This window comes from Nyctereutes procyonoides, unplaced genomic scaffold, assembly GCF_905146905.1.
Source record: "Nyctereutes procyonoides isolate TBG_1078 unplaced genomic scaffold, NYPRO_anot_genome, whole genome shotgun sequence".
In the NCBI taxonomy this organism is placed as follows: Eukaryota; Metazoa; Chordata; class Mammalia; order Carnivora; family Canidae; genus Nyctereutes; species Nyctereutes procyonoides.
In genome coordinates, this window is record NW_026575121.1 from 48,561,029 (window position 1) to 48,575,755 (window position 14,727).

Below are 14,727 nucleotides of genomic sequence, written 5' to 3' on the forward strand. Positions count from 1 at the left end.
CCATACTTAATTGGAAGAGAAGTGAGTAGTAATGAAGGCAATCTGCCAAAGTTTGTTTTGGCAGCTAAGAGGAAGCAGGATTGAGGAGTGCGGTCTCGGGGTGGAAGGGAAGGAGGAGCAGGTTAAAGAAAGCATCCAGAAGCCGTTGACAACTCAGACTGGAAGCATAATGGATGCTCTCTCTCCCTTTATTCCAGAGAAGCTTTAACTACCACCCAGTGGGCCTGGGTGCTCTTTCTCCCGTGATTTCATCCACAGTATCTGCTTAGTTAGAACCAGTGGAATGAAAAGCGCTGTTGACTGCCTATTGCAGGAAGCCAGGGGCTGGGCGACGAGCCAGCCCCTCTTTCTATCTGCCCTGGCTTTTCTAGCTTCTGGTTTACTTCCTTAAGTGCATGCATTTCCTCCTGCCCTCCTCTGCCCATCCTGACACCCGTGATGAGTTGGAGGTGGGGTCAACAGTTCAAGAGGGCTCCACAGGCTCAGCGCTGCTGTAGCTGAGAATGAAGGTCGCTCTCGGGATGCTGGAGGCACAGAGCGAAGGCACCCGTGGGGCTGAATCACGGCACATCCTGACTTGGGTTCAGGGTATTGTTCCATTCAGAGCACCTCTCACTTCCGACGGGAGGCCCCATGCCCAGGTTTTTACCTTTTTTCTTTTTTCATACATCCTTTTCATTTAAGTTGGCTTCTAGCTTTTCCTGAACAGTTGGTTTGAAGATACTAGCCAGATTCATTGTTGCAAATGGTGTTTTGTCTCTGGAATATTCTTTTCTCATCAGTGCATCAATTCACAGGTATATGCTGGCGCTGTGCTTGGAGGGGTTAGGCTGGAGCCCCTCGACTCAAGTTCAGGCTCACGATCTCGTAATAGCTGACGTTAGTCAAGCCACATAGTTTTTGTGCCTCAGTTTCTAAAGCTGTTTAATGGTGGTGTAGATGGCACCTGCATCATAAGGCTGCCGAGAGGGGTGAATCAGTTCGTGCTTGTAATGCGCTCAGCACAGCGGACCGTGCTAAGTAACTACCTACTGTTATCAATATTCCTTTCCTCTCTGCTGCTTAAGTCCCTGATTTACCAACATTGGCTACAGCCCGGAGCCATAAGAAATATAAATATATACTCAAAACAATGCTGAAAGTGCCCACATCTTTGTCATTTACCACCCAGCAAGGTGGTGGTGGGGAGGCTGGACCCTCCGTGTACCTGGGACACCCATCCTGCCTGCTTCTCCCTCCAATCTCACCTCCATGCGTGGGTCTCCTGTATCTCCTCAGCCCTATTTTTCTCTTTCCAAGGGCTTTCCACACGGCTCTTTGTCTGCTTCAGGCTAAGAGTTCTAATAACGCCCAAATCACCCAAGTGTGGAGGCGGAGGGAAAAAGATGAGACCAAATTAAAATGACAGAATAGTTCTTCCGTCTAAGTACAAGTGGACTGCTCCGTCTGCAGAATGAGTGGGGTCATTTCCAAGTCTCCTTCCAGCACTAGCATTCTCTGACACCCAGAGAAGGGAGAGGTACAGAATAACGGGATTGGAAAGGATGGCATAAAGGTCATCGTTGTGTGCTCTCTGGGGCTTGGGACAGTTTCTGGTAACGCGTCCACTGCTTAGGCTTTTGTTTCCAACCCCTTTGCCTCTGTTCTCAGGGAAGGCCGCTCAAATGCCCACATCAGAGGAGATTACCAAAGAATCGGAGATGTCCTGCTGAAGAACATTCAGGGTATGAAGGTGAGCTGCTTTGGGATGCCCGGGGGCGGTGCGGGGGGGGGGGCAGTTCCCTAGGAAAAATAATGGCGAGGCGGCCGAAGGGCTGTGACCGCAGTCCATAAGCACACGTGAGCTGATTTGATGATCTACAGATAACAGAGTAAATCCCTCTTTCAAGATCATCTTATTTGGAAACATAAAAGAAAAATGCAGTCACTTGGGGTGTGGGGAGGGGAAGCACTTTTAGTACTTTCTCTTTGAAAGCTCTATGTTATAATAGAAACAACAGGTATTTTCTGTGAATAAATCACTCAGAACTCATTTTTAAAAATATGTAGAAAAAACATTGGTTGACTGAACGCTTCACTTTCCGTCAGTTGTTTTTGGCTTCTTGTAAGTGTGACAAACATACTGGATTCTGAGCCATGTAGGAATTCCATCAATCCTATGACTTGACGTCACTGTAGCAGGCAAGAGGATTTCTAACGAGGGAGCCGGGTCTGCACCGAAACAGAATGAAATTACACCCAAAGAGTCAATACATATTGAACCAATATTCTACTTCATTTTTGAAATCTGCCCCATCTCTTACATCTGAAATTTGCATTTTCACATTTTCACTTTCAGCTATTAATCCCTTTAACAGAGGATGTTTTAATTCACACAGTTTACCCTTTGCATACAAATACATCTATATTTGCATTTTAAAGCCATCTGCCTTACATCCCCTAAGCCTCTCTAGTAACCTTAACTGAGAACTAAAAGCAGCCCCTAAGGAGGGCTGGTTGTTCATACTGCCACCATTTCTAAACCAACCAGCCCACCAGCCAGCTGTCCATCTAGGTTTAGCTGAGCACCTACAACGTCTAAGACACTTGTACAATAAAAGTTACTGTTGGAGTCTGAATTAATTCCAAGAACCTTGCTAAGTTGTCCGGTGCTTAATTTTCCCCCCTTTAGAATGATCTATCTCATGAGGTAGGACAATGTGACAGTGGGGGGGTTAGGAGGGGGGACACAGAAAAGATAGGCTTTAAAGCTACTCAAGAGATTTCCTATTTCTCTTAAAGATCAAGATCTTATTTAAGAGTCCCTGAGCTATTGCTCACTTTTTCTCCGTGTTCAAAAAACAACACTCCTCTCTGGGCAAGAGAGAGGCCATGGAGGCTAGTGGGACTGCAGAGTCCTATGCAATAGAAGCAAGGAATTCTCTAAAATGTTCTACAGCTGTGGTATTTTTAATGCCCTAAGTCAGGCTGATGCATAAAACTCAGATGTACAGTAAGACATCTTTGCACTTTCCATAGTTATTTTATTAATATATATTATTATTATTATCTTTAAAGATTTTGTTTATTTATTCATGAGAGACAGAGAGGCAGGGACACAGGTAGAGGGAGAAGCAGGCTCCATGCAGGGAGCCCGATGCAGGACTCGATCCCAGGACCTCGGGAGCATGCCCTGAGCCAAAGGCAGACACTCAACCACTGAGCCATCCAGGCATCCCAGTATATTTTATTTTTTAAAGCAATTTCAAGTTTACAGAAAAACGGAGCAGAAAGCTCACACAGAGGTCCCATATCCTGCCCACCTACACATGCGCATGCACAATGACCCCTAGTACTAACATCTTGCATGGCTGTGGTATATTTGTTACGACTGATGCACACTTTTCTTCACTAAATCCATAATTTACATTAGGCTTCACCCTTGGAGTGGTGCATCCTGTGGGGCTTTGCCAAGTGCAGGATGTCCCGTACCTGCCACGACAGGACGGACGACACAGGACAGTTTCACTGCCCTAAAAACCCTGCGTCCTCTACCTATTTCCCCCTCCCCTCGCCACTGATCTCTTCCTGTCTCCATAGTTCTGCCTTTTCCAGAATGTCACTGCGTTGGAATCCCACAGAGTGCAGCCTCTTGAGACTGACTTCCTCACTTTAAGAGAATTCTTTCTTTTATAACATGTCTTCCTTACTGTTATACTTTTCCAGTTCTTTCCCTCATAGGAACCTCCTTTGCCCAAGTTCTGCCTGTTTTGTGGCCCCAGTTGGGCTTTTTCTCTTGTCTCTCCGGGCTCCCTTCATCTGAGGTGGCAGCTGACCCTCGAACAACACGGGTTTGAGTGGCGCGGGGACACTTCTATGCAGTTTTCTCTGTAAATACAGCAGGGTACTGTAAATGTACATTCTCTTCCTTGTGATGATAAATATAACATTGTGCACTAATCAGCTCTCGCTGTTAACCAGAAGGCTTCTAGTCAACTGCAGCCTATTATTAAATGTTGGGTTTGAAGGCAGTTAAAAGTTAAATGTCGATTTTTAACTGCGTGGGGGAGTTAGTGCCCCTAACCCCGGCGTTGTTCAAGGGTCCACTGTACGACCCTGCCCAGGGGGGCTCCCACCTACCCTCACTCCCTTTAAGGAGGCTTGAACTCCACCATGGCCTCCACGGCCAGCAGTTGGAGACCTGCCAGCCTGTTCCCTGCCCCCTTGGGGACAGTCCCCAGAGGTGTTCTGTTTGCCAGCTGTCCTTTGTTGCTCACCCACAGAGAGCTGACATGCCGTGGGCATCCAGGCTCCTCTGTGTCCACCTTGCACCTGAGACCTCCTAAAACATACCTGGTTTATGCTCCTAGCAGTTCTTTCTCCCATGTCTGGTGAGTTGGCATTTTCGTGTTGAGTCGGCTTCACTGGCTGTGCTGGCATGTGAGTTAGTGTGTGGATGCCATGAGCATTTATAGCATGGAGCTCTGTGCAAGCAAAATAAAAATAGGTGGGGAGGCTCAGACAGCCACTGGTAGCCTTTTTTAGAATTTGTTTGGGTTGCTTTTTCTTGTCGTGGTTACAGTTGGGTTTAAAGAATTTTTGTGAAGTATGAAGGGAGGGCCGCTAAAGGTTCTAGAGATACAGGAGCCTGGATTAGCACTTTTGTCCGAAATGCTTAGAGTGATCTGTAGCTTGCAGTGTCCTTCCTGCCCCTCACCCCCCCCCCAAACCCCTGTGTTTTGGCCTGCATTTGCAGGGGCTCAGCAGGGGTGGTGTCAGCAGCTGCAGCAGAAATGTTGGTTCCCAGAGCCTCCACTTGTCACCATGACCCATCGAGGCAGCTAGGCCAGGGGCTGCCACCCCCATCTGAAAGTCCCACACCCAAATTGTGATCACCAGCTCACACTTGGAAACACCTGCCTGCCCAGGTGCACAAAGGCACTTCAGAATCACACAAATAAAAGAGATCCGCCTTCACACAGGCTGTCTCCTCATGTGTACAACTCCTGCCTCCCTCTCCTTAACCTCCTATCACATTCCTCCTTCTGGTTCTCAGTTTGCTCTCTGCTGGATGACTCGACCAGCTTTCTGCTGCCTCCCCCCCTCCCCACAAGCTTAGCTCCCAGTCACCATTTATATTACAGCTAGGCTGCCTAGGCTCACAACCCTCCTGTGTCTCCCTGGATGGGATATTGCAATCCAAACCCAAAAGCTGATGAAGACTTTCATGTTCTAGCCTTGGATCTTTCTGGGACCTTCCTGCAATCTTTCACATTCCACTTTGTGCTCCAGTGGCCATGAACTGGCCTCTCCAGGCACTCAGGTTCTTGCAAGACTCCTGCCTTGGCTGGGTGCATGCATGGGTTCATACATTCTGCTCCCAACATGGAGCTCCAATTCACAATCCTGAGACCAAGAGTCACCTGCTCTGTCTACTGAGCCTCCCCTCATTTACTCATTAATGCATGCAGGGAACAGACATTTACTGAGTATCTGCTGTGTGTATCAGGCCCTGAAGATCTAGGAATATGACAGATGTGCCCTCTTAAAATCAAATAAGGGACTGCAATGTGATAGCAAACAGGGGAGTGTTGTGTGCAGAGGCTCTGAGTGCAAGAGCCTGACCCATTCAAGTGCAGGTTGTTCAGTGGGTGGCCCTGAGATGAGTGGCAAGAAGCATAATGAAGGGGTAGGGGGATTATATCCTAAGGGCCCTGTGTGCCCTGACAAAGACTCTGGAGGTTGTCCCAAGATGGGGTGAGCTCTTGTTGTGTTCCACCCATGAGGCCACGAGCTGTGCTCCATTGCTGATTCGTGTCAGTGGCTTAGGTGTGGAGGGGTGAAGCGTGGAGGCAGAGGCTCCAATAGAGACACCACCACAGTTGTAGACAGCACAAGGCCAGAACCGGGGCAGTGACTATGCAGAGAAAGGAAAAGATTTGATATTTTTAGGAGGTAGAATTGTAAGGACTTGGTAAAGGATTCAAAAAATGAGGGAACCTGGAATGTTCTTTTGGTTTTTCTGTCCCAAATAACTGGCACCCACCCTGAGGTTAGAGAACCACAGGGTGGTCCCAGTGTGGGATCTCCACCTGGACTTACTGGGTCTCGGGCTCTTTATGAAGCCTTTGCAGAGCGTGGAAATGCAGATGTGGGGGTAATAGCTAGCCCACCCCTGGGAAGTAACTCTTGAGGACAACTGCTGTTCTCTCATCCTAGATGTCCTTGTGCCCATCTTACCACCTTTATCTGTCTGGAAATGTCCTTCACTTGCCATTCTTCCCCACCTGCCACCAAGAATGAATTCTTCCTTTAATGCTTTGCTTGTAAGCACTTTACCCTCACCAGTCTCCACCATGAGCTGTGACAGGAAAGGAATATTCAATGGCTTGGGTAAAGCAGACTTTATTCAGGGCCATTGTGACTGAGGTAGGGTCCACTGCAGTGGGGTTTTCAGTGGGGGAGAGACTGGGCTCAACTCTGAATACAGCGCAGACAGCGGGGATTTCTAGCCAAGGGGGCAGGGTGGAAACATATGACAGGGAAACATCAGGGGTAAGTCAAGCTCTGGCCGAACCAGCCTGACAGCCTTCTTTGCTGAAGACAGGGTGATCTGACATCATCTGGGGATGATGAGAGATGAGGAACCCAATGTGTCAAGGGTGACCAGACATCCAGTTCTGGTTAGGTTGACTTAGCAGGGCTTTTACTAAAACTGTCTTTCAATAAGGAAGTTCACAGATCAAGGAGAAGGTTCAGGAACCTGAAGAAAGGTTGGTCAAGTGAAGCATCTTTGTCAGACCCCAGTAGAGTAGGGTCCGTGTGTAATTCTCACCCAGTGCTTTGGGTTGGAGCAGAGTCAGTAGCTCAAGGTGGATATTTACTGATAAGCAAAAGGGGTGAGTTAAACAGATGCACAGTGGTAACTGTATGACATTTACTGAACGGGTCTACTTATTTGTCATCTGGCGACAGTTAGAAGATGACCACAGGCCCCCTGTAGGAGCTCCTGTTTATCTGTACCCCCTCAGTTTGCCAGTCTCACCTCTAATATTATACATACACGTCCTGCTCCAAAACCCTAAGTATTTTCAGCTGCTTAATGCTTTTTTTTTTTAAAAGATTTATTTATTTATTCATTCAGAGAAAGCGCAGAGAGAGGCAGAGGCACAGGCAGAGGGAGAAGCAGGCTCCATTCAGGGAGCCCGATGCGGGACTCGATCCTGGGTCTCCAGGATCATACCCCAGGCTGCAGGCGGCGCTAAACCGCTGCGCCACCAGGGCTGCCCTGCTTAATGCTTTAATAGAGCTTTTTGCTTTCATCCCAAGAACCTAATTAAAATTCTGAAATAAAGAGTGCAATGGGAAACTAGGAAATAGAATGAAATGAAGCCATAAAGCCAAGGCGATCTTCATTTCGGAGAGTCAGACTGGGTGGAACGCAGGCGCGCTTGTCTTTCGCCCCCTCCCCCGCCCAGCAACTGGCGGCCCACCTGTGGAAGCACAGCGAGGCTCTGGAGGCGCTGGAGACGGGCATCAGGAGCTCGCGGCGGCTGGAGAACTTGTGCAGAGACTTCGAGCTGCAGAAGGTGTGCTACCTGCCGCTCAACACCTTCCTGCTGCGCCCGCTGCACCGGCTCATGCACTACAAGCAGGTCCTAGAGCGGCTGTGCAAGCACCACCCGCCCAGCCACCCGGACTTCAGGGACTGCCGGGGTGAGCCGTGGTCGGGGCCTGGCGGGGCGGGTGGGCTGAGACCTGGGTCCCAGGTCCTCGGCGGCACATGGGGCAGGCTTCGTTCTTTTTAGCATCTGGTCACATGTCTTCTGTTAACTCTTGGTCTTTCCATAAAGGAAGTGATGAGGGTCATTAGACCTCTCCTCTCCTTTGATCTTGGGTGGAATCAGCCTTAGAATCAGCCCCCTTCGGGCAGCCCGGGTGGCTCAGCGGTTTGGCGCTGCCTTCAGCCCAGGGCGTGATCCTGGAGACCCGGGATTGAGTCCCACGTTGGGCTTCCTGCATGGAGCTGCTTCTCTCTCTGCCTGTGTCTCTGCCTCTCTGTCTCTCTCATGAATAAATAAGTAAAAACTTAAAAAAAGAAAAAGAAAAAAGAATCAGCCCCCTCCAGGAAGCATTCCTCTACCTACACAGTTGAAACTCATCACTCCCTTCATGGACTGGCTACAGAAAATGGCCTCGAATAAGTACTGCTGCTAATTGCTGCTGGGCGTTTGTAATGTGCCCGTCACCTTAAGAAGCACTTGACCTCTGTTGATTCCTAATATTCATGACTGGCCTATAAGGCAAGGGAGAGCTCATTTTGCATATAGGGGCCGCTGAGACCAAAGAGGTTGAGAAATATTCCCAGAGTCACACAGTTGGAAGGCAAATAACTTGGAGCCTACGCCTGTATATAGGCTTGAAGCAAGAACCCATGTTCTTGACCATCCTGTCCTATTTTCATGATGATATTACCCACTGCTGTTCACTCAGCAACAGATCAGGTACTGTACCAGGTATCGTACTAATATTAACACATTTATTCCTTTAACAACCAACAATTACAACAACAGTAAGTATCTTTTTTTAAAAAAAGATTTTATTTATTTATTCATGAGAGAGAGAGAGAGAGAGAGAGAGAGAATGGCAGAGACATAGGCAGAGCGAGAAGCAGGCTCAGTGTGGGGAGCCTGATGCGGGACTTGATCCCAGGACTCCAGGATCACACCCTGAGCTGAAGGCAAATGCTCAGCCACTGAGCCACCCAGGTGCCCCTCTCCTAAAGTACTATAAACACTTCCCATCTGTGTCCTCTTTTTCTAAATGCACCTCTTACTTATTTGCTTAAAACCTGGATGACAACTGATTCCCTCAGATTATAGTCCAAACTTTTCATGATCTGGGCCCCGGCCAGTCATTCGTGCAACAGGTGTGCATTGAGGACCTGCTTATGTACCAAGCGTATGAGACAGAATGACACAGATATAGCCCCCACTCATAGGACCCACTAGTAGACACAGAGGGCAGGACACCTGGGCAGTGATTGACCTGTGACCTGACCCAGCCTTCAGGGCCTGGAGAGAGCTTTCTGAGGGAAAAGTTATTTTTAGTTTAGATCTAACATAAAATATAGGAGTTTTCCTGGATGAGGGGAGGGTATGGAGTATAGAGATAGGAACAGCACGGACAGAGGTCCAAAGGGGACAGAGACTATGGAACATTCCATAGTTCCATAGTCCATTAGTTCTGTGTAGAACACATAGGGAGAGCAGTAGAAAGGAGATTGGCAAAGTAAGCAGAGACCAGATCCCGTGGGGTCTCATAAACCCACAAGACTATAAGGAAGAACAAAGAGAAGACAGGGAGGGTTTTAAGGAGGGAAGTGGGGATGATGTAGAACTTTTTTGCAGAAAAATCACTCCTTTGGTATCTAGGATATGTAGACAAATCTTATAGTTTTATATATATATATATATTTTTTTAAATTATTTGAGAGAGAACATGCATGAGTGGGCAGAAGGAGAGGGGGAAGCAGACTCCCCGCTGAGCAGGGAGCCCATCATGACCTGAATCAAAACCACAAGTCAGACACTTAATCAGCTGTGCCACCCAGGCATCCCAGTTGACAAATATTTCCTGATGAAAATACCTAGATGCTCAGCTGCTGTGGATTTACATGTCACCCAAACTTGTACTAATTGGGCATCAAGTCTTTTTCCATATCAGATTTGTACAGTGTAGGGGAGATTTGCCCATCCTACAGAATAAAGTTGCCTTTTGCAGTTATTCTTTGTCGTCATCTTGGTAAACAGTATGATTTCTGCAGAAGGAAGAACTGGGCTGGGCTGGAATGTCAGGTGCCCCAAAGTGTCACATGATCAACGAGACCCTCCCACAGAAGGATCCCTCCTTTGCCCCAGATTTTTCTGTGGCCTCCCTATGCTCTGTTCTTTCCAGGTAACAGGAAGTGGGTAGGAACCTCTGCCCCAGGGACAAAATTCCAGGTCCCCTGCTGCTTATTTCCCTACAAGTGGATTCTAGCTGAAGGACAGCTGTCCACCACATAGCTACAGAAGCAGCCATTTACATTTTGCAAATGGTTTTGGGAAAGTCAAGGAAAGCAAAGAAGTACATACTGCAAAAATTTTTTTAAAGATTATTTATTTATTTGTTTGTTTGTTTATTTATTTATTTATGATAGACACAGAGAGAGAGTGGGGGGGGGCAGAGACAGAGACACAGGAGGAGGGAGAAGCAGGCTCCATGCTGGGAGCCCGATGCAGGATTTGATCCTGGAACTCCAGGATCGTGTCCTGAGCCAAAGGAAGGCGCTAAACCCCTGAGCCACCCAGGGATCCCCATATACTGCAAATTTTGTGAGAAATTTTTATTTAGGAATAGCAGTGTTTTCCCTAGGAGGATGGCTCGTAACTCAATTTATCTACTGGAGGATATGACCCTGGAGGGGGGGAAAGACCCTTGTCTGCCATTCATGCTGCAAGTTTCTGCATCTGTTCTTCTCGTTAGCTGCTCTGGCAGAAATTACTGAGATGGTGGCACAGCTTCACGGTACGATGATCAAGATGGAGAATTTCCAGAAGCTGCATGAACTCAAGAAAGACTTGATTGGCATCGACAATCTTGTGATTCCAGGAAGGGTAAGCAGCTGCTGGAGGCCAAGCCTGAAAGGCGATGTTTAAGTGACTTAAATTTGAACCTTTTGAATATGGACTCTCCCGTTTTAAGACCCCTTCCTCCTGAGGGACGTGGCTTCCTTCCAACTGCGAGGCAACTGGGAAGATGCCTTGAACATGACAGCATGAGTCAAAAATTTTGTTAGGAGATAAAGCAAGCCTTTGACCTTCTATCTACTTTTTCTCCTTACCAGTTGATTTGCTAATTTACTGTTTTTCTCCCGTGTTCTGGGAGCATTTGAGATAGCTTATTTTATTTTTTAAGTTGGGTAAATGAAAATGGAAGCCAAGGAAAGGAAGCCAGTTTTTTTAAAACAATTTGGTAAAATGATGATATAAAGGCAGAGGAAGATGAGTGCCCAAAAGTACATAAATTCCCATGTAAATATGAAAAAAAAAATTTGAAGGATGCAATTTTCTATATATGATATGATATTAACTTAGAATTAAAAGAACGTCTTAGCCAGAACGTGGTTCCAGGAGAGATGCACATTCACTTAAGCTGTTAACCTTCACCTACCCTGTGCTTCAGAAATGTATGTCACTCACGGTGAAGCAGGGCCTCACTGTGCACACACACGCTTCTTCCAGGGCAGGGGGGAATGTGAAAACACACGGTGGCCTGCTGCTTTCAGCTCTTTTCCTTGGAAGCATTCATTGTCCAGAGATCAAAAATATTAGGCGATACAATTCATCAACTTTTTCTATGAGATTTTTGCCCCTAGAGCCCCCCCATTTCAAAGTATAGGTCAGCCAGGCTCAAAGAAAATTTTAGCATCTTTGGTCTGCTGCATATCTGCGTTACTGGATTTTTTTTTTTTTGGTTATTATTTGTTTTTGTTTTTTGAGAGAGAGCAAGCAAGAGAGAACATATACACACACTCGTGAACAGGGGGAGGGGCAGAGGGAGAGAAAGAGGCTCTCAAGGAGACTCCTCACTGAGCACACAGCCCAACACAGGGCTGGATCTCATGACCTCGAGATCATGATCTGAGCTATCTACCCTTACATCTCCCTAATCTTCAGACAGGTGCTGTGACCGGTATACTAGGGGCTTTCTGTCTTATCCGCCAGGCAGCTGCCCTGGAAACTTTTAAAAGCCTGTAACATAGGGAAGACAAAGGAATGTCTCCCAGATTTGGTTCTTTCTGACAGGGAGCCTGATGACAAGACTGACGGGAAAACTAGTTGCAAAAGATTGTCAGAAGAGGTGTTATGTGGTAAATGCTGGGTGGAAATGAAGAGCTGGGGCTTGCTTCAGCTTCGCTGGTGAGAAGGTTCTGACAAGCCTCAGCACACAATAACCACGTTTACCCTTCCACACGGAGACCTTGGTAAAGGCCGGCAGCGTCAATGTGATTTTCTCCTAACTTTGGATATCCTAAAATGTGTAGCCTTTTACGCTAGGTGGCAAACAGACCATCTGTAAAGAATTTCTTATTTTGAGGAAAGGTTCCCATGATGCTATAAAAAGAGGAGCAGATTGGAGCAGGAGGCCCTAGGTTCAGGTTCTGGCTGCACCGGAGCTGGGTGTTTGACCAACCAGAAAGTTCTTTCTGTAACATGGGCATCGTATGTTCTCCCTTGTAGGCCATAAGGATCAAATGAGATTTAATGTATAAAAATAACACAACAAATGTGACATTTTTTCTCCTTCCCCCACCTATAGTTCTTTGAAAGGGATTAAGTCTCGACTTACTATAATGTCAGTGACTCATAGCACAGCATTGTGGAAGGCAGTTAGCTAAATATGGGTTATGCCACTCACTGATCTTGGGCAAATGTCTAAATCATGTTGCTCCTTCGTTTCTTTATCTGAAAAATGAGGATGAAAATACTGACCTTACAGGCCTCACGTATGGAGCTAATATAAGCATCCAGCAGATGTCAGGCACAAACCATGTGCTAAATAAAAAGAGGTCATTATTACTTACAAAAGTGAAGTAGGAATTGGGGTGCTGGTTACTAACTACCTTATCTCCATCTTCTTTTGTTCATCAACCAGCCTCAAGCCCACCCTGAATAAAATGGGAAGGAGGGAATCACGGCCCTAAGAGGAACGGGTCCTGTGATGGGATATTCCATATGCCAAAGCTAATTGATGATCATTAATTAAATTATCAAGTAACCTAATGGGTAGGACGAAATATAGAAATTTTAAAAATTGAGATTGAAAGGTAAGCAGATAATTTTGGAGCTGCCCACTCAGCTACATGCAGTGTTAATTCCTAGCATGGCCTGATCCTGCTCACCTTCCCTGCCCGGGTCAGTCTGAGATAGTATCACATCCTGGAGGCCAGGATTTCTCCCTGAGGCATAGAGGCCGCTGCACACTTTGGCCTGCATCAGCCCCCCTCACCCTGTTGATCCTGAGGACTGTGTGACTGAGGGCGAGCTTTTCCTGGGCTGGCCTTCCTGTTATAGGAGCACATTCAGAAAGGAAGCAGGACTGGAGGTGGGTGAGGTTCTTTAGGTTAAAACTCAAGAGGTGTGGGCTAGATTCCCCCCAGAAAGAAGCAGCTTGCTCTTAGGATATTAGGGGCCTTCCCTGCCCCTCTTCTGTGGTTTTATTTTTTTTTCTTCTTCTGTGGTTTTAAAAGCAAAATCTAGGCACAAGATGTGTTCATCTCCAGCCTCACACATTGATGGTTGCGTCCACAGCCCTTCCGTTCCCTGCCTCGGAAGCCCCCCCAGAACACAGGCAGTGCTCCCTTGTGTTCTTGCAGTGCGTGGCTCAGGGCACCTCATCTCCCCCACAGTCAGCAGTTCTGAGCTCCCTCAGATTTGTTAGAAAACGCATGTGTTCTAGCTGTGCCAGGTGAGAGCAGCAGGGTAGAGTCCCGGTCCCATCCTCGGCTGCCTGGCAGTGATGTCTTCTGGGACATCATCTCCTCGGATTGCATTGTTGAGGTCTGATAGCATCCATCCCGAGGTCCTGCATAGGATTCACTGTATGTTCCTTTGTTGGTTCCCAAAACATGTCCGTGAGATTGCCAGCAGACAACAGTCTTTGCTCCACATATCATAAGAAGACAAAGAGTTGAGTCAGGCGCAAAAGTCTATAAAATCAAGTGAATTGCTGAGTCCTTGGCTCAGTAGCTGCCACAAGCACAGAAAAACCTTGTGGCGGCTCTTCTAGAAGTCTGTTGATAACGTAGCAAACTACGACACTTGGTAGCTGACAACAGCTTGTCAGTATAGGTCATGTTCAATTCAGGAATGGGGCAGGGTTCAGCTGGGTGATTCTTCTGCTCCCTGTGGCATTGACAGGAGTCCCAGATGGGTGGCCTGGAGGGTCCAAGACTGATATCTGGCAGGGACATCTGGAGGCTGCCCTGGGTCCGGGGTGGTCTTGCTGCTGTGTGCCACTCAGGGTTCCAAGAGCACATGTTCCCAGGGACAAAGTGGAGGCTACATGTGGTTTTGTGACCTAGTCTTGGAAGTCCTGTAGTGTCAGTTCCACGCTCCACTGGTCAAATCAGTCACCGTGCACCCCCATCCACAGGAAGCAGAGAGAGAGAGAAGACCCCATCTCTACGGGAGGAATGTGAAAAATGTTAATGAACTTGCAGCCTTGTTTTAGAAGCAGCATGATGGAGAAGTTTGGTGGTTCCTTAATAAGTCAACCATAGAACTTCCATAGGACCCAGCAATTGCACTCCTCTGTATATACCCAGAAGAACAGAAAACAAGTGTTCAAACAAAAACTTGAATGTGAATGTCCATAGCAACACTGTCCACAGTAGCCAGTAGGGGAAAAGCCCAAGTGTCCACCCTCAGATGAGTGGGTTTTCACACTGTGCTGTATCCATACAGTGAAACAGCCCCGGGAAGGAAGGGAGTTCCAATACATAGCACGCTGTGGATGAAACCTGAAGCCAGACACAAAAGGTCACATTCAACAAGATTCAATTTATTGGAAATATCCGGAATGGGCAAATCCATAGAGAAAACAGATTGGTGGGGGCCAGGTGCTTAGGGAAAGGGGAGTGTGGGGAGTGACCATTGAATGGGCATGGGGTTTCCTTTCCGGTGATGAAAATCTCCAGACCTA

At 47.3% G+C, this 14,727-nt stretch overlaps 1 protein-coding gene across 6 annotated transcripts in view; it reads left to right on the forward strand.

Annotated features, from left to right (window-relative positions):
• Positions 1 to 14,727, forward strand: part of FARP1 (FERM, ARH/RhoGEF and pleckstrin domain protein 1) — a 286,146-nt gene that overhangs the window by 260,570 nt on the left and 10,849 nt on the right. For all 6 annotated transcript variants that reach the window (XM_055335967.1, XM_055335961.1, XM_055335966.1 and 3 more), the window contains 3 exons: positions 1,651 to 1,732; positions 7,458 to 7,695; positions 10,507 to 10,637. In XM_055335967.1, the coding sequence (XP_055191942.1) occupies positions 1,651 to 1,732; positions 7,458 to 7,695; positions 10,507 to 10,637 (451 nt within the window). The remainder of the gene's footprint in view (positions 1 to 1,650; positions 1,733 to 7,457; positions 7,696 to 10,506; positions 10,638 to 14,727) is intronic.